The 18,862-nt window shown below is 47.8% G+C and overlaps 1 protein-coding gene across 2 annotated transcripts in view; it reads right to left on the reverse strand.

Annotated features, from left to right (window-relative positions):
• Positions 1-18,862, reverse strand: part of kmo (kynurenine 3-monooxygenase) — a 135,873-nt gene that overhangs the window by 92,597 nt on the left and 24,414 nt on the right. For both annotated transcript variants that reach the window (XM_072511510.1, XM_072511500.1), the window contains exon 4: positions 7,523-7,612. In XM_072511510.1, the coding sequence (XP_072367611.1) occupies positions 7,523-7,612 (90 nt within the window). The remainder of the gene's footprint in view (positions 1-7,522; positions 7,613-18,862) is intronic.

Here is an 18,862-nt window from a genome sequence, read left to right on the forward strand (position 1 = left end):
GCAGCCTGAGGACCCGGCCCGCAAAATAGTGCCCCTCTTTGGCCGGCTTGCACGGCCCGGACCACCCCACCACAGTGCCCCAGCCCCGAATAATGTCCCCCCCGCCCGCAGGTTTGCCCTACCCCGACTATGGGGGTACTGGACTGAGTCCGCAGCCGCCATGCTGGGGGCGGAGCATCGGGGGGCGGGCCACAGGCAATGTCCTGAGGCCGTCGATACCTGGTGGCAGTGTACTCTGAGCCAGAGTTCCTCAGGCAACCAACACTTACTACAGATATAGGGCTGGATTCACCGATTCTGGGGCTATGCCCCAACGCCACTGGCTAAGTAGCAATTTATCATCGCCAATCCACTTAAACTGCACATCTTTCGACTGTGGGAGGAAATGGGAGCACCAGGAAGAAACCCACACAGACACATGGAGGGGGGGTGGAGCATCGCGAAAGCAGCGCCCCCCCCCCCCCCGATTTGGTCAGAAGCTTGGATTCTCCGGCCATTCGCCGAACGCGATTTCGGCGTCGGCAAGCGGAGAATCCAACCCCCGTTCACTGGGAACCACAATGGGGTCCACCAGCTCCCGCATCATGCAGGAACAACACATCACCTGATTCTCCATCTATATTTTAATTAATTAGTTTTGAATTTGGTTTTTACATTTTTAAAATTTACATTTTTAAAATTTCTCCTTATTACCTTAGTCTCAAAGCATTTTATGACCAGTAATATAAATGGATTTTCAAATTTAGCTCAGCTACCCTGTTAGCCAATCAAATCAGAGTCTGAACCCGTGCCAGTTTCAGGGAATCAAGAGAATCACACACTTTCCCCAGAAGTGAAAGTTCCAGAATCCCGAGGTAAGATTTTTACATCACTCACAGTTCCCCACAATGCTCTCTGCTTCTCCCACTTACAGCTCCTGGGCCAACCCCAAGATGTCCGCCGTCATCCCTCCTTAACCAACTGGGCCCAGCAACATTTCCCACATCTGCAACACATCCCCCGCACATAACCAAACAAGAAAAACAACCATCCCCCCGCCCCCAACTCCTGTTGACCCCCATTTCTCACCTATTACCTAGGCAAACAACGAGCATGGTGGCCCCCTTCCAAGACTTCCGTCTACCTCCCTTCCCCAAATCCGCCCTTCAACCCCTACACCCCGAATCCCAAACATTAAAAAAAGCACACTCACTCTCCCCACTCCCATTCTCCTTAAATTCATCAATCCACCCATCCTGTGAGCCCCCATTCCCCACATTTAACATCTCCACAGTTCAGAGTCTTCACACTCCTTCCAGTCCATGATCTTTCATAAACTCACTTGCCTCCCCCGGTATATCGAAATAAAACTCCCGATTGTGGGGCGTGACCTATAGATGAGCAGAGTACAGCACCCCAATCATCACCCCCTCTTTGTAGAGAGCAGCCTTCATCTGGTTATAGCCAGCCTGCCGCTTGGTCAACTCCACACCCAGGTCCTGGTGTATCCGCAACTCGCTCCCCTCCCAGGTACTCTTCATCGTCTGCCTCGCCCATCTCATGATTTTCTCTTTATCGAGGAAACAATGCCCTATCACCACCATCACCCTCGGCGGCTCCTCCATCTTCGGCCTCCTCCTCAGCACTCGTGTGCCCGATCCACCTCGAGGACATAGTCAAAGGCACCCTTCCCCATCGGCTTCTCCAGCATATTTACCACATATTTAGTGGCCTGCACTCCTTCAACCCCCTCAGGCAACCGCACAATCCAGAGGTTCTGCCTCCTGGAGCGATTGTCGAGGTCCTCCACCTTCTCCCTCAACCTCTTGTGGCCATCCGCCACTAGCACCATCTCCATTTCCAGCGAGGCCAGTCGGTCCTCATGCTCCCCATCGACTCCTGTGCCCCCTGGAGTGCCAGCCTCTGTTCCATCTCTCGATAGCCGCCCTAAGGGGATGCACCACCTTAGCCAGGAACTTTGAGGCCTCCTTCCTTTGCTGCTGGAACTTGTTCAAAAAGTTCACAAGCTGCTCCGTAGACCACTGGGCAGGCAACGATGCCCCAGCACCTTCCGCCATCTTTTTGTGCTGCACCTCGAATATTCCTGCGGTCAAGCTGCTGCCCCTTAATTGTTACACTTCTTGTCTGGCGAGCCATAAATCGACCCCACCAGAGGAGAATTGCAGCACGGTGGCACAGTGGTTAGCAATGCTGCCTTACAGCGCCATGGACCCGGGTTCAATTCCGGACAGGGTACAGGTCTGTGTGAAGTTTGCACTTTCTCCGTGTGTCTGTGTGGGTTTCTTCCGGGTGCTCCCGTTTCCTCCCACAGTTGAAAGATGTGCAGTTTAGGTGGATTGGCGATGATAAATTGCTACTTAGTGTCCAGGGAAGTGTAGAACATATAGAACATAGAACTGTACAGCACAGTACCGGCCCTTCGGCCCACGATGTTGTGCCGAACTAGTCTGAAACTAAGATCAAATCAACCTATTCCCAATCACTCTAGTGCACTCCATATGCTTATCCAATAACCGCTTGAAAATTCCTAAAGTGTCCAACTCCACTACCATAGCTGGGGGTGCGTTCCACGCCCCAACCACTCTGAGTAAAGAACCTACCTCTGACATCCCTCCTATATCTTCCACCGCGAACCTTATAGTTATGCCCCCTTGTAACAGCTACATCCACCCGAGGAAAAAGTCGCTGAACGTCCACTCTATCTATCCCTCTCATCATCTTGTACACCTCAATTAAGTCACCTCTCATCCTCCTTCGCTCAAATGTGAAAAGCCCTAGCTCCCTTAACCTTTCCTTATAAGACCTACCCTCCAATCCAGGCAGCATCCTGGTAAATCTCCTTTGCACCCTTTCCAATGCTTCCACATCCTTCCTATAATGAGGTGACCAGAACTGCACACAATACTCCAAATGTGGTCTAACCAAGGTCTTGTACAGTTGCAGCATAACCTCACGGCTCTTAAACTCAATCCCCCTGTTAATAAATGCAAACACACTATAGGCTTTCTTCATGGCTCTATCCACTTGGGTGGCAACTTTCAGAGATCTATGGACATGAACTCCGAGGTCTCTCTGCTCCTCCACATTCTTCAGAACCCTACTGTTAATCATGTAATCCGCATTCAAATTTTTCCTACCAAAATGAATCACCTCACACTTATCAGGGTTAAACTCCATCTGCCACCATGCAGCCCAGCTCTGCAACCTATCAATGTCACTTTGCAGCCTGCAACAGCCCTCCACATTATCCACTACTCCACCAATCTTAGTGTCATCAGCAAATTTACTAACCCTACCTTCAACTCCATCATCCAAGTCATTGATAAAAATCACAAATAGCAGAGGACCCAGCACTGATCCCTGTGGTACACCGCTGGCGACTCGGCTCCAGGATGAAAATTTACCATCTACCACCACTCTCTGCTTTCGATGTGATAGACAGTTACTGATCCAATCGGCCAAATTTCCCTCTATGCCATGCCTCCTTACTTTCTGCATGAGCCTCTCAAGCTGCTGCCTCTTAATTGTTACACTTCTTGTCTGGCAAGCCATAAATCGGCCCCATCAGAGAGGCAGCACGATAGCATTGTGGATAGCACAATTGCTTCACAGCTCCAGGGTCCCAGGTTCGATTCCGGCTTGGGTCACTGTCTGTGCGGAGTCTGCACATCCTCCCAGTGTGTGTGTGGGTTTCCTCCGGGTGCTCCGGTTTCCTCCCACAGTCCAAAGATATGCAGGTTAGGTGGATTGGCCATAATAAATTGCCCTTAGCGTCCAAAATTGCCCTTTTGTGGAGATAGGGTGGAGGTGTTGACCTTGGGTAGGGTGCTCTTTGCAGGAGCTGGTGCGGACTCGATGGGCCGAATGGCCTCCTTCTGCACTGTAAATTCTATGAATTGCAGCACGGTGGCACAGTGGTTAGCAATGCTGCCTCACAGCGCCATGGACCCGGGTTCAATTCCGGACTCGGGTGACTGTCTGTGTGAAGTTTGCACTTTCTCCATGTGTCTGTGTGGGTTTCTTCCGGGTGCTCCCGTTTCCTCCCACAGTCGAAAGATGTGCAGTTTAGGTGGATTGGCGATGATAAATTGCTACTTAATGTCCAGGGATGTGTAGGTTTGGTTAAAGGGTATAGGAATAGGCGGGGAAGTGGGCTTAGATGGAGTACTGTTTCAGAGGGTCATGCAGACTTGATGGGCCGAATGGCTTCCTTTGGCACTGTACGGATTCAATTCTATGGTTCAATGCTTATGCACCATTCACCAGCAAACCCCCCTCTAAGCAGGTGGGTGATAGATTACCGATTCATTGATTTCCTGATTGCTACATTGATTTATTTGGGACATTTAAGAATTGATGCAGTATATTTTATAATTCAGTGCATAGACAGAATCCACAAGGTCATTGTGACCCATAATCAATGTGATTCAGATAAAAAAAATAGGAGTTGCTGTGAAGGAATTTTATATATGAAGGAAAAGTTACATAAAAGTCCCTTGTAATGTTTTAAAAGTATCTTAGCCTAGCAACAGAAACATTTAGTAATAAAAATGTATCAAAAGCAAGGTTAATGCAAGCATCTTGGGTGGGGGATTTAAGTGCTGATGTCAACGGAAAATCCGTGGACTTTCACAACAGAAAAATCGGCGCCGCACCTGCACCAATTCGGCTACTATTAAGGGGTTAGCGCCGGTGCCGTGTGGAACACAATCAATTCCAATGAAAAACGGTGCAGGATTTGCCGGGTCAGTGATTGACACTCGGGAGGTTGACAAACTGCAGCCGCACATACACATTACACTCCCCGCACATGCTCATCTCAGCCAAAACGACGGCACTGGCTGTGCTGGAGTGCGCCTATACAGCTGATGGGTCGTCTGGGGCCAGAGGGCACCCAAGGGTGCCCTGGGGGACACCTATATGACCCATGACACAAGGTTCAAAGTGGGCTGTTGGCGGTGTGTGTAGCTGCATGGTTGCCTTGCCGGCTGCGGCAATGGTGTTCTGTGTCCATCCACCCTGACCCCACAGCCCACCCCCGGGCCACCCCCCACTACTCCCCCACCGGCCCTGGCAGAAGCCCTCCTGTCAACAGCACAATGTCAGCAAACTATGGTGATGTTGGACACCTTCTGTACCCCCTCGCTCTCCCTCAGCAGCCGCCACACCGGTTTCACGATTTTTAAAAGCACAAGTGAACCACGCCGTCAAGAACTCGGTCCATCAGAGGCGGCGAATCGCGGAGGCTCTGGGAATACCGGGTTGGGCCCGCTAATGATATGCAAATGGTGACTACTGTACATGCGGAGTGAAACACATTGACGCTGTTTTCAAGATGACGGAGAATGACGATTTGGCGTCAAATCGGCACCTGCCGCAATTTTGGCATCGGAAGCTATTTCCCGCCCAATCGCATTTCCCGATTTTGGCGTCGGCTAATGGAGAATCCAGCCCCTTAGCTTTGTAGGAATGGCATACGTGTCAGGTGCAAGTAGACATTTAATTAATTTGATGGACATTAGTGAATTTTAAGTAATAACCAATGCTTCTAGAAAAAAAATCATGTTCTAAGTGACAGATAGTTGTTTGAATAAATCAGAAATCCTTAGCTGAGAATTTGAACTAATGAGAGTAAATAAGGGGTTAGACCACAGATATGAATTCCCTAAAAAGTAAGACCTCGTGGGCAAAGTTTCGTTTTTGAATTCCTGTATTCCTGAGTTCTTGAATGATCTATCTATTTGTGTTTAAAGTGATTTCTTTATGCTTTTATGTTTTATGCTTTTTTGCCATTGGTTCGACCCTTTTATGTATTGTTTGATAGTTCATTTCTAAGTTTAATTCAGTTTTTATGCAAGTGTACGAAAGTGAATATTTAGCAATAAAGTTGTATTCTGAACACCTCCAATCAACCGGACCCGTGACTCTTATTTTGAAGATAAGTAAGAGATCCTGCAGTGGGGAAGGACCGTTTTTTTCCACCCTGAACTGGTGCCACCAAATGTGCGACCACTCACTCCATGGCCGACAACAGAAGTCACTTCTTGGCATTCTCAATGCCAGGGATAGACTGCAGAGCTGCAATGAGGTCACTGCATTTGGACTCTGTTCAGGCTGTTTCCCAATCAACTGAATCCACAAAGGACCAAATTCAACAATCTAAGCACAAGGTTTCTATAATCGTCCCTGAAGTGCAAGATTTTCACTGAAGATGCAGTAATTAATCACCTCACAGATACTAGGTGTTGTGGAGCAGATGGTTGGGGTGAGAGGAGGAAATGAAGGGAAATGTTAGAAGGGAACTAATGAATACAGTTTAAGGGCAGCACTGTGGCGCAGTGGGTTAGCCCTGCTGCCTTACGGCGCCGAGGTCCCAGCTTCGATCCCGGCTCTGGGTCACTGTCCGTGTGGAGTTTGCACATTCTCCCCGTGTTTGCGTGGGTTTCGCCCCCACAACCCAAAGAAGTGTAGGCTAGGTGGATTGGCCACGCTGAACTGCCGCTTAATCGGAAAAAATTAATTGGGTACTCTAAATTTAATTTTTTTTTTAATGAATACAGTTTAATTGCAATGATTTATTCGGGCAAACAATAATTATAGTCTATTAAGGGATCTTCGCGAAGTTTTTTGAACTTATATAGTGTTTTAGAAAGGTTAAAGAAAATTCTACACTCAGGGTAAAGTCACATGCTGACGTGGCAAAGGACACCGACACCTGCAAGGTCCATATCAGTAACTTGTTTTCCCATAACTTGTTTTTAAGGTCGCAACTTGTTAAAAGTCACAACTAATAGTGCCTACAAATGAGGGAAGAGATTAGAGTGGAGCCATAGAAGGATAAGAGTGGAGCCATAGAAGGATAAGGGTGGAAAATACTTACTCTGCTTTGTGAATACCTGCAACTTGTTGAATGCAAAAGTCTGAACCAGATAATGTTCAAATGTAAATAATGCCTTGCCTACAATTGATAAGTATTGCTTGAGTTCTCAACCGGGCAGAGTCAGCTCCAAAGATCCTTCTCTGAGGCTGTGCTCTCCCAATGCGTTGGCTAATAGCCTATCATTCTATACTTGGTTCTTCTGCGATTATTTTGGATTGTAATCTGCTCAACAACACCAGGCATCATACTGTGCAGAGTTGTTCACAAACAATCTAAAGGATTCTATGAATTGATGGTTCTCAGAGAGCAGCGTGCCCTTTGTAAGCGCTAATCCTGGAACTCAGCACCGGAGGATGGTGTGGAGCCTGTCCCTCTAACTGCCTCTTCTGACCACTTCCTCCTCATTCCATCTTGTCTTTTCTCCTCCTAGTCTAAACAGTCCTCTCAGGAACGTTACTTGATTTGATGTTCGCTGTGTGGAAAGTACATGATGCTGTATCATGTCAGTGCCTTCAGCCAGTTCATCTTGCAGCTTATTAGCAGTATCTATGAAAAACACCCACCGAAAACATACAAGACATCACCTGCAACACTTACTGAGCTATAGAATGCTATGATGATTTTTTTATATGTAAATGTTACCTGGCTGCTTGTTCCATATGCAATAAAGGACTTCCTGCCTGAAAGAGAGTGGATCATCCTGCCTTTCATGGGAATACCCTTGGATACAACCTGAAAAACAAGAATTGAAGCATTACAAATTAAGAAGTTGGGAAATCTGGGGTTTATTCAGCAACAGACAGTGAAACTGCCAAACTGTTGTTTTGTGAGGGCCACGAAGAATCCAGCACAAGTTTTAAGGATACAAAGTAATAACATTTATTTACAATAACATATATATATATAACAGCAGCAGTAACTTCCCTTGCTGCACACTCCTTCCTGCTGGTTCCTAAACTGGCCAACTTTATTTATACTAGGAGTTTACTAATGGTTTCTCCGCCCCCCTCATTGGGGAAGCTCATACTCCCACAGGATTGTGGGATTGTCATTAGTCCCCAGCCAATGGTAAGTAGGCAGGTTATAACATCCCTCCCCCCCCCAAAGTTCCAAGGAATCCACCGAAGACCCTGGCGAAGGAGGGCGTCGGACTCGTTTTGCCGCAGGCCGGACACCATTTGCATGCGGCGCTGGATCAGGCGGCGTGTAACGAGACGGAGACCGGCGCTTCCGTGATGAATGGCGCAACGGTTGTACATCCACGGCCCGTGGACCCGAGAATTCCCCCTCTGATGCATCCTGTGTCTCCATCTCGGAGTCAGAGTCTGCTGCCTCCGTCATGTCAGCGTCTCTATCTCCATTCGGTTCTGTAACGACCTGCGCAAGCTTCGAGTGAGGCACCAGTGGAAGATTGTGAGGACTACCTTCCCTTGTCTCTGGTCTCTGCGGCTGTAGAAATGAGCTCCTGGGGGCGGGGAATCTTTTGAGGGGATAGTCTTCTGGACCGGACGCGGTCTACATGTTTGCCCTGGAGACGACCCTGGGCTTGCACCTGGTAAGATATAGGGCCCGTTTGGCGAAAGATTACACCAGGAACCCACTGGGCACCACCAGCAAAATTCCGAACGAAAACTGGGTCACCGGGCGCAAACTGCTGAATCGGCCGATGCCGAGAAAATCCCTGTCCCTGCTGTTCTTGTGTGCGGCGTACTTTTGCGCCAATGTCCGGGAAAACCATACTAAGGCGGGTGCGAAGTCTCCGGCCCATTAGGAGTTCTGCGGGAGCCCACCCCAGTCACCGCATGGGGGGTGGTCCTATACGTAAACAAAAAGCGAGCCAGTCTCGTGTCCATTGATCCGGAAGACTGCTTCTTTAGGCCTCTTTTGAATGTCTGCACTGCGCGCTCTGCCAACCCATTTGAAGCCGGGTGGTAAGGGGCAGTGCGGATATGGCATATGCCGTTCATCTTCGTGAACCTCGCAAACTCCTCACTCGTGAATGGAGTGCCGTTATCCGTGACCAGCACCTCGGGGAGGCCATGCGTACTAAACGACAAACGCATCTTTTCAATTGTTGCGCAGGACGTTGTCCCCTGTATCATATGCACCTCTAGCCATTTAGACTGGGCGTCAATTAATAGAAGGAACATGGATCCTTGAAAAGGGCCTGCGAAATCTGCATGCAAGCGTGCCCAAGGCCGCCCTGGCCATTCCCAGTGATGTAGGGGCGCGGCCGGCGGAAGCTTCTGATGCTCCTGGCAAATGGAGCAGTTTTGGGCCACCTTCTCAATGTCGGTGTCGAGGCCTGGCCACCAGACATAACTCCGGGCCAACATTTTCATTTTGGTCACACCTGGATGCCCATTGTGCAAGTCTGTTAGTATCAGCTCCTGGCCTTTTTCCGGGACGCCCACAAGAGAATGCCGTCTTCCACGCTGAATTCTGACAGCTTGGAGGAAAATGCCCGCAACTCGCCTGGGAGCTGTCTATGCTGCCCACCATACAGGACTATGTGTCGAACCTTTGGCAGGACTGGCTCCGTCTGGATCCACTCACGGATCTGTGATGCCGTGACAGGCAAGGTGTCCATAAAATTTAGGGTTGCAACCACCTCACCGGTCGTGGGGGTCGACATGGGGCCAGTCGATAAAGGCAATCGGCTCAGTGCGTCGGCATTTGCTATCTGCGTTCCTGGTTTGTGCTCCAGAGAATACTCGTATGCAGCAAGCAACAAAGCCAAGCGCTGGATCCGTGCGGAAGCGATGGGCGGTATTTGCTTATCCTATCTGAAAAGTCCCAGCAGAGGCTGATGATCAGTCACGATAGTGAAATGGCGGCCATACACGTACTGGTGGAAGCGTTTCACCGCAAAAACCACTGCCAGGCCCTCCTTCTCGATCTGCGTGTACTTTTTCTCCGCTGCAGTCAATGTGCGGGAGGCGAAAGCGATCGGTCGCTCGGCCCCGTTCTCCATCTTGTGGGACAGGACGGCCCCAATACCATACGGGGATGCATCACATGTGACGAGCAAAGGCTTTCCAGGATCATAGTGTGTTAGTAACCCAGACGACGACAATTGTTGCTTTACCCGCCGGAAAGCGGTTTCTTGCAGCTGACCCCAAACCCAGATGTGATTTTTCTTGAGCAGAAGGTGCAACGGGGCCAGCGTAGTTGCCAGATTGGGGAGGAACTTCCCGCAATAGTTTACGAGACCGAGAAAAGAACGAAGATGCGAAGTGTCAGTTGGGGCGGGGGCCTGTTGAATTGCACGCACCTTCTCTGCGACGGGGTGCAAACCTTCGCGGTCCACCCGATAACCTAGGTAGACTACTTCCTTTGCCTGAAATACGCACTTTGTGCGACATAAACGGACTCCAGCCTCCGAAAGGCGTCTAAGGACAGCCTCCAGATTTTCCAAATGTTCCTGCTCCGACGTCCCTGTAATCAAAACGTCATCTAAGTAGACAGCAACACGTGGTAAACCTCTCAAAATGCCCTCCATACACGTTGAAAATTTGCCCTGGCAGAGGATACTCCAAAGGGCAACCGTGTATATTCATACAGGCCCCGGTGTGTATTAATCGTTACATATGGTCGGGAGGCAGGGTCCAGCTCCAACTGCAGGTAGGCGTGACTCATATCTAATTTTGTGAACGAGAGTCCACCTGCAAGCTTCGCGTAGAGATCCTCTATGCGAGGCATTGGATATCGGTCGAGTCGGGAAGCTGTATTCACTGTAAGTTTATAGTCGCCACACAAGCGAACTGTGGCATCTGGCTTCATTACATGTACAATTGGTGCTGCCCAGTCAGCAAAACGGACGGGCCTGATAATACCCAAACTCTCCAAACGAGTGAGCTCCCCTTCTACCTTCTCGAGCAAGGCGTAAGGCACCGGGCGCGCCCGGAAATAGCGCGGCGTGGCTCCTGGTTCGACTTGGATACGGGCTACGGCCCCTTTTATTTTCCCCAAACCAGGCTGGAATACATCTGGGTATCGTCCTAGCACCTCAGTCAACCCTTCAGAAACTGTTTGGAGGATGTGCTGCCATTGCAACCGCAAATGGCGCAACCAGTCCCGACCCATCAGGCTGGGCCCATGGCCGTGCACCACGATAAGTGGGAAACGCCCCTCCTGGCGTCCATAAACAACAGGGGTCATTGTAGTTCCTGCAATGTCCAGTGGTTCCCCCGTGTACGTGGCCAACCTGGCCTGTGAGTCGGTTAATGTAAGGGTCTGTATACACTGCTTGATGCGGTCGAATGTCCTCTGGGTGATCACGGAGACCGCTGCGCCAGTATCCAACTCCATCTCAAGCGGGTGGCCATTGACCCGTACTGTCACCTTAATGGGGGCCACACGGGGAGCTGCCACACAATGCAACTGCAGACAGTCGTCCTCCGTCTCCACGTCCTCAGGAATAGTCGCCGCAGGTTCATCCACATGGAAGGTACGGCCCCTGGGCTGGTCCCAGTTACGGCCCCTGGGCTGGTCCCAGTTTTGGTCGGAACGACGGCGCCTCTGGTGCCCCCAGGACCGCCGTCCGCGACGGGGTCGGCGCCTACAAGTCTGACACGGACATGGCTCCTCATCCATTGGTTCTGGAGAAGGCTCCCTTTGGGGAGGAATGTCCGACGGCCACTGGCGTCGGTCCGGACGTTGCCTCACCCAAGGTACCGCAGGAGTGCGGGGGGACGTTTTCGGATGGAAGGAGTTGCGCCCCAAGGCATGCACTTCCATTCCCTGTAGCTCCTGCACTCCTCGTTCTGCGCTCTCTCGGGACAATACTATTTGTATGGCCTGTTGAAAAGTCAATGTTGGCTCAGCTAACAACTCTCTCTGGGTGGCCGCATTGTTAATACCGCAAACCAAACGGTCGCGTAACATTTCTGACACGGTCTCACCATAGTCACAGTACTCCGCAATCCTGCATAGCCTGGATAGAAAATCGGCAAGGGATTCTCCAGGGGTCCTCTCAGCGGTATTAAACCGGTAACGCTGGACTATCGTGGACGGGGTTGGGTTAAAATGTTGCCCCATTATATTCACAAGTTCATCAAACGTTTTGGTGTCCGGCGCAGCTGGGTATGTAAGGCTCCTAATCACCCCAAATGTTTGCGGGCCGCAGGCGGTGAGCAATATGACCACCTGGCGCTCGTTTTTGGTTATATTGTTTGCCCGGAAATAGTAACGCATCCGTTGTGTGTACTGGTTCCAGCTTTCCAGCGCAGCATCAAAAACATCCAAACGTCCGTACAGAGGCATGGTATAATAGAAAACAACTTCCAACCTGTATCCAACAAAAATCCAGGGAGGTGGCTTCAGCAGTGTAGACAGCTATTCACTTTAACCTTCGTCGCCAGTTTTGTGAGGGCCACGAAGAATCCAGCACGAGTTTTAAGGATACAAAGTAATAACATTTATTTACAATAACATATATATAAAACAGCAGCAGTAACTTCCCTTGCTGCACACTCCTTCCTGCTGGTTCCTAAACTGGCCAGCTTTATTTATACTAGGAGTTTACTAATGGTTTATCCGCCCCCCTTATTGGGAATGCTCATACTCCCACAGGATTGTGGGATTGTCATTAGTCCCCAGCCAATGGTAAGTAGGCAGGTTATAACAAGTTGTCATTCCTGAGCACAATGACTGAAGCTTAACACAAGTGTCATTAGATTTGCCAACATTGACACTTTTCAAAAAGCCTGACGTCACCAATACCTATCCAAACAAGTACGAAGTCTTACAACACCAGGTTAAAGTCCAACAGGTTTGTTTCGATGTCACTAGCTTTCGGAGCGCTGCTCCTTCCTCAGGTGAATGAAGAGGTATGTTCCAGAAACATATATATAGACAAATTCAAAGATGCCAAACAATGCTTGGAATGCGAGCATTAGCAGGTGATTAAATCTTTACAGATCCAGAGATGGGGTAACCCCAGGTTAAAGAGGTGTGAATTGTGCCAAGCCAGGACAGTTGGTACATGGAGACAGTTGGTGTCGACATGGAGAACGCTTACCCAGAGATCAGAGGCTGAATCAAGGCATCAAGGAGATCAAGGGCATTCAGCCTCTGATCTCCGGGTAAGCGTTCTCCAAGGCGGCCTTCAGGACGCGCGACAACGCAGAATCGCCGAGCAGAAACTTATAGCCAAGTTCCGCACACATGAGTGCGGCCTCAACCGGGACTTGGGATTCATGTCGCATTACATTCATCCCCCACCATCTGGCCTGCGAAATCCTACCTAGGAGTCAGTTTAGTGTTGGACAGATCCATGTGCACAATCACTGAAGCAAGGAGACAGCTCCTAGATTGAACCATTTAGTTAACATACACAGTTCCTGTAGTCAGTAAATACATACATACAGTTAACCTACTGAGGAGCATAGACAGGGTGGATAGGTAGCAACCCTTAGTTGAAGGGTCAGTTACAAGGGTATATAAGGTCAAAGTGAGGAGTGGGAGCTTTCGGGGGGATTTGAGGAAAAGCTTTTTTACCCAAAGTGGTGATGGTCTGGAATGCACTGCCTGGGGGGGTGGTAGAGGCGGGATGTCTCACATCCTTTAAAAAGTACCAGATGAGTACTTGGCACGTCATAACATTCAAGGCTATGGGCCAAATGCTGGCAAGTGGGATTAGGTGGGCAAGTCAGTGCCTTTCAAGACTTTTTAAGACTTGCTGAAAGGTATGAATCACCCTTCAACATGGTGGTGATTTTGAGAATAGAGGATTTCTCCATGGAAGACTATACATTGGAATTTGGCAGACTATATAAAAGGCTGCAGAAACACAACCTGGAATTTCCACAGTCTGCGTTGGCCTTTAAATTACTTGACTGTGCGAGAGTGAGCAACATGGATAGGCTCCTGGTTTTGACAGGAGTTCAGTTTGCGGATAAGGATATCTTATGCGATCAGATGACAGAAGCTTTAAAAAAGTTTCTGGGGAAACATTCGATTCCGATGGCTCGGATGACCCAAATAGGTCCGTCTGCAATAAAGCAGAATATGGAAGATACACTACTAACAGGATGGTGAAATCGCACGGCTACAAACCGGTTCCAAGACTATAGAAGGAGGTCGGGACCTGGAAATTATGAAGACAGAAACCTAGTTAGAACCTACAATAGGAAGATGAACCCCAGAAATGCCCGTGCTATAATAAATCGATGTTTTCAATGTGACTCTCAATACCATTATGCTTTCAACTGTCCAACACGTTATGATAGAGTGTTTGAAGCGACACATGACACGGAAGAGTCAGAAGAGGAAAAAGATAGTGACCAGAAAGAAGGCATTGTCCTATTAACAAGCAGTTTTACGCCAGTAATGAGGGTATTGGTTGCAGAATCCTTCAATTGTGCTGTATTGGACAGTGGCTGCACATCTACTGTGTGTGGAACTGACTGGTTAAAATATTACCTGGACTCTTTGAATGCTGAAAATCGTAACAAGGAGTTACGATTAAGGAATTTGAAAGTTCCACAAGTTTCAGGTTTGGGGATGATAATACCCAGAAGTCGCTGAAAAGAGTGGTGATCCCTTGCAATATTGCCGGAGTGAATCATTTCATTAGCACGGATGTTGTATCAAGTGAGATATCTTTGCTTCTGAGCAGACCATCGATGAAGAAAGCACACATGAAACTGGATATCCAAACAGGATAAGGCGACAGTTTTTGGAAAGATGGTGGACTTACAATTTACACAGTCGGGACACTATTGTAGTCCATCACTGACAAATAATATTTCAAGTACAGTTGTTAAGGATGTGTTAATGGCAGTTGAAAATGGGACTTTAGCTGATAAAAAGCTTGTTGTATTAAAACTGCATAGGCAATTTGCGCATCCGTCTCTTCGGAGGCTGAAACATTTATTAAAGGATGCAGTGGTAAGGGATGAAGACTATGCTAAACTGATAGAACAGGTTAGTGATCGCTGTGAAGTTTGTAGGAAGTACAGAAGGACACCAGCACGACCGATAGTAACCCTACTTTTGGCCGGAGATTTTAACAACATTGTGGCCATGGACCTTAAGATCTGGGATAAAGACAATAATATATTTATTTTGCATTTTGTAGATTTAGCGACCAGATTTAGTCAATCAACGATTGTACGAAGTAAAGAAAAGAGAGTAATTCTGGATCCAATCGTGGAAAAATGGACAGGGACAGGAATGGGCCCACCGGCAAAATTCCTTATGGACAATGGGGGAGAATTTGCTAATGATGAGTTTGGGGATATGTGTGAAAACGTGAATATCACAGTTATGAATACAGCTGCGGAAAGCCCATTTAGTAATGGTGTGTGTGAAAGAAACCATGCGGTAATATATGATATGTTCTGGAAAATTTTGGCAGAGAGACCAAACTGCAAGCTAAATTCAGCTTTAGCATGGGTGGTACATGCAACAAATTCATTGCAGATGGTTGGGGGCTATAGTCCCTATCAATTAGTGTTTGGTAGAAATCCTAAAATTCTGTCCATTTTAGATGACCAGCCTCCAGCTTGGGAAGGGACTACAATTAGCTCTGCCTTTGCTGAGCATTTAAATGCATTACATAGCAGTAGAAAAGCTTTTTTGGAAGCAGAAGTCTCTGAAAGAATTCACAGAGCTTTAAGACATAATGTACAGCCATGAAATACCGTTTTTCGGCAAGGAGACATAGTATACTATAAGAGAGACAATTTTAATGAATGGGAAGGCCCAGGGAAGATCATAGGCATAGAGGGCAAAACAATTATTTTGCAACATGGCAATCAAACCGTTAGGATACATTCATCAAGGATAATGGATACAGATTACAAATTTTCAAATTTAGACAGAGCAAACAGACATGACGAGGAACCATCTGGTACGCACATGTTACAGAACTATGAGGACCAGTTAACTGATATAGACAGGGTTTCTGTGGAGGAACACAACACTTCTGGTGAATTAGAACAGGCCATTTTTCCGAAAGGACGACTGCCAAAAGTTGGTACAAAAGTAACATACTTGCCTGAAGGGTCTAGTCAATGGAAGGATGCAACTGTTATTAGTAGAGCAGGGAAGGCCACTGGAAAGTATAAACATTGGTTGAATGTACAGCATTCAGGGGAAGGAGTCAAGACAATTGATTGGGAAAACAAAGTTCAAAAATGGAGGGCACAGAAACGCAGTGCCAATTCAGATTGTACATCGGATAGTGAACAGGTCCGCAGGAAAAGGTTGAGAACTATTGAAAGGACATCCCACAGCAGAAGGGAAAGACCAAGCAGTAGCAGTACCAGGCGGGAGAGGGGACGCAGTTTATCAAGATCTCGGAACATGAGTATGACTACGAATAGTATTAGGAGTAGAAGCCCACATGCACCTGAGATTTTGGTAGCTTCCAATAAATTAGATGAAAAAGTTATCAAAGATGCCAAACAGCAAGAACTGCATAATTTGGGGTATACAAAGAAGTACCGGATAGGGGACAAAGAGCTCTATCCCACAGATGGATTTGCATGGAAAAGGTTCTTCCAGATGGAACTTATAAGGCAAAGGCCAGGCTTGTGGCAGGGGGATTTGAAGAAAACTTAGCAGATCAGGATTTAAGGGTAGATTCACCTGCGGCAAGAAAGATTATTTTAAAGATCTTCTTGGCTCTATTAGCCACAAGGCATGGGAATGCAAATCTATAGATATAAAAGCTGCCTTTTTGCAGGGGCATCAGCTCCAGAGAGACATTTTTCTCCGTCCTCCTAAAGAGGCAGCTAACACAGAAGGGGTACTCTGGAAGATGAACAAATGTGTATATGGATTAAATGATGCATCTAGAGTCTGGTATTTTTCGGTAAGGTCAGTTTTGTTAAAGTTAGCCTGTTGCCAGTTGGAAGCAGATCCGGCAATGTTTTACTGGCACTATAAAGGAAATCTTCCTGGCATCTTTATGATGCATGTGAATGATTTTTTTGTGGGGTGGTACTAGTTATTTCGAAGCTATTGTAATCTCTGGTTTGAAGAAGGAATTCAGGGTTGGAAGTCAGACTTCCGGTGCATTTAAATATATTGGACTGGAAATCGGACAGACTAAGTTAGGGGCAACTTTACGTCAGCAATCTTATTTGGAAAGCATCAGCCCAATAGCAATTAGTCGTGGCTGGGTTTTACGAAAAGACGCAAAGGTTTCAAAGATGGAAAAAGAGCAACTGCGAAGTTTAATTGGGCAACTGAATTGGTTCGGTAGACAGACTAGACCAGACGTGAGTTTTGATGTCTTAGAGTTGAGTACAAAAATGAATGATCCCAAAGTGGAAGACGTAATAAGAGCAAATAAAGCATTGGCCAAACTAAAAATGCAGGAGTGTGTTTTGAGGTTCCCGGTTTTCAGTGACCTTAGGCACTTGAAACTCATAGTTTATAGTGATGCGCCTATGCAAATTTATGTGATGGGGTTTCAAGCCCTGGAGGTTTTATAATTTTCCTTTCGGGGAACAATGGTAAATGTTGCCCTCTTGTGTGGGAAACAAAGAAAATAAGGAGAATGGTCAAAAGCACTTTGGCTGCTGTGACGTGAAGCCTTGTAGAGATGGTGGATATGGCCTTTTATATATCTCAGATATTGACAGAAATTTTGGGATTAGGGGGATTTGGGTAATATACCTATTGACTGTCACATTGACAATAAATCACTGTGGGAAAATGTGCACTCTACAAAAAGTGTCAATGAAAAAAGGTTAAAGTTAGACATCGCAAGTTTGAAGCAGATGTTGGACAGAGAGAAATCGCAAAAATGAAATGGGTCGACAGTAGCTATCAATTGTCAGACTGTTTTACAAAAAGAGGGGCTAGCTCACAGAAACTTTTGGATATTGTTCATGAAGGGCGCCTGTTTCTGTGACTTTTTTTTTCTTCCCCCAAAAAAAGAAGGGGGGAAATTGCTTGTGTTTTTGAGTTTCTTGTAATTTTGTTTTCACCTAATAACTTTTTTTTCTCCAAGGAAGAGGAGACTGAGTTTTGTGCAGTCAGTTAACGTGGAATAAAGGGGTTGGTAAAAGGAGCAATATCTTTGACTCTTTATACAACAGCAGCTATACATCTAACACTCCCTCACCCCTCACCACCACCTTTAGAGCCTCCCAGATAACTGCCTTCGACACCTCACCCGTACAGTTCAAACCGACATATTCCTCAATTACTTTTTCAATTTTGTCATAGAACCCTCGGTCCCCCAACAGTCCCACATCCAATTTCCACCCTGGCCTCTGCGCTACCCCCTTCACCAGTACCATATCCACCCAATGCGGAGCATGATCTGATACTGCAATTGCCGAGTACTCTGACCCCTTAACCTCAGCCAGCAAAGCCTTCCCCATCATGAAAAAGCCGATCAGTGAGTATACCTTATGGACTGCTAAGAAAAACAAATACTCCCGTTCCCTCGGGTGCAGAAACCTGCAAGGGTCCACCCCTCCCATTTCCACCATTAGCCCAGCCAACGCCTTAGCCCCTGTCCTGCCCCCCCCCCCTTCCCCCCGATGGGACCAGCGAGCGCGGCCGTGACCTGTCCGACCTTGGCTCCTGCACCAAGTTCCAGTCCCCCCCCACTATCAATTTGTGTGTGTCCAAGTCGGGGATGGCCCCAAACACCTTCTTCGCGAATTCCACGTGACTATCCTAACTGGGGGACTCTCACCCCCTCCCACCCTTCTTATCCACCATCATCACACCACCGGGCTCTGCCCCATGAGCCTGACCCACCCCTGTCCATTATTAACATCAAATCCCTTCCCCCCACCTCCCAAATGTCTCCCAGTATCGATCCCTCCTCCCCCCCCTTACTCGCCTCGTAGGCCCATCGAAACCTGCTAACAAGGCTCCAAAGTCCGCGGTTTCCCCCCCCCCCCCACCCCAAGATATACCGTCCCCTCCCTCCCAGTCCCAGAGGGAAAAAAAACAACAATCCAACCCATATAATTCACTAAAATAAAATATAACCGTCGCAATAAAGAA

Source organism: Scyliorhinus torazame, chromosome 1, assembly GCF_047496885.1.
Source record: "Scyliorhinus torazame isolate Kashiwa2021f chromosome 1, sScyTor2.1, whole genome shotgun sequence".
In the NCBI taxonomy this organism is placed as follows: domain Eukaryota; kingdom Metazoa; phylum Chordata; class Chondrichthyes; order Carcharhiniformes; family Scyliorhinidae; genus Scyliorhinus; species Scyliorhinus torazame.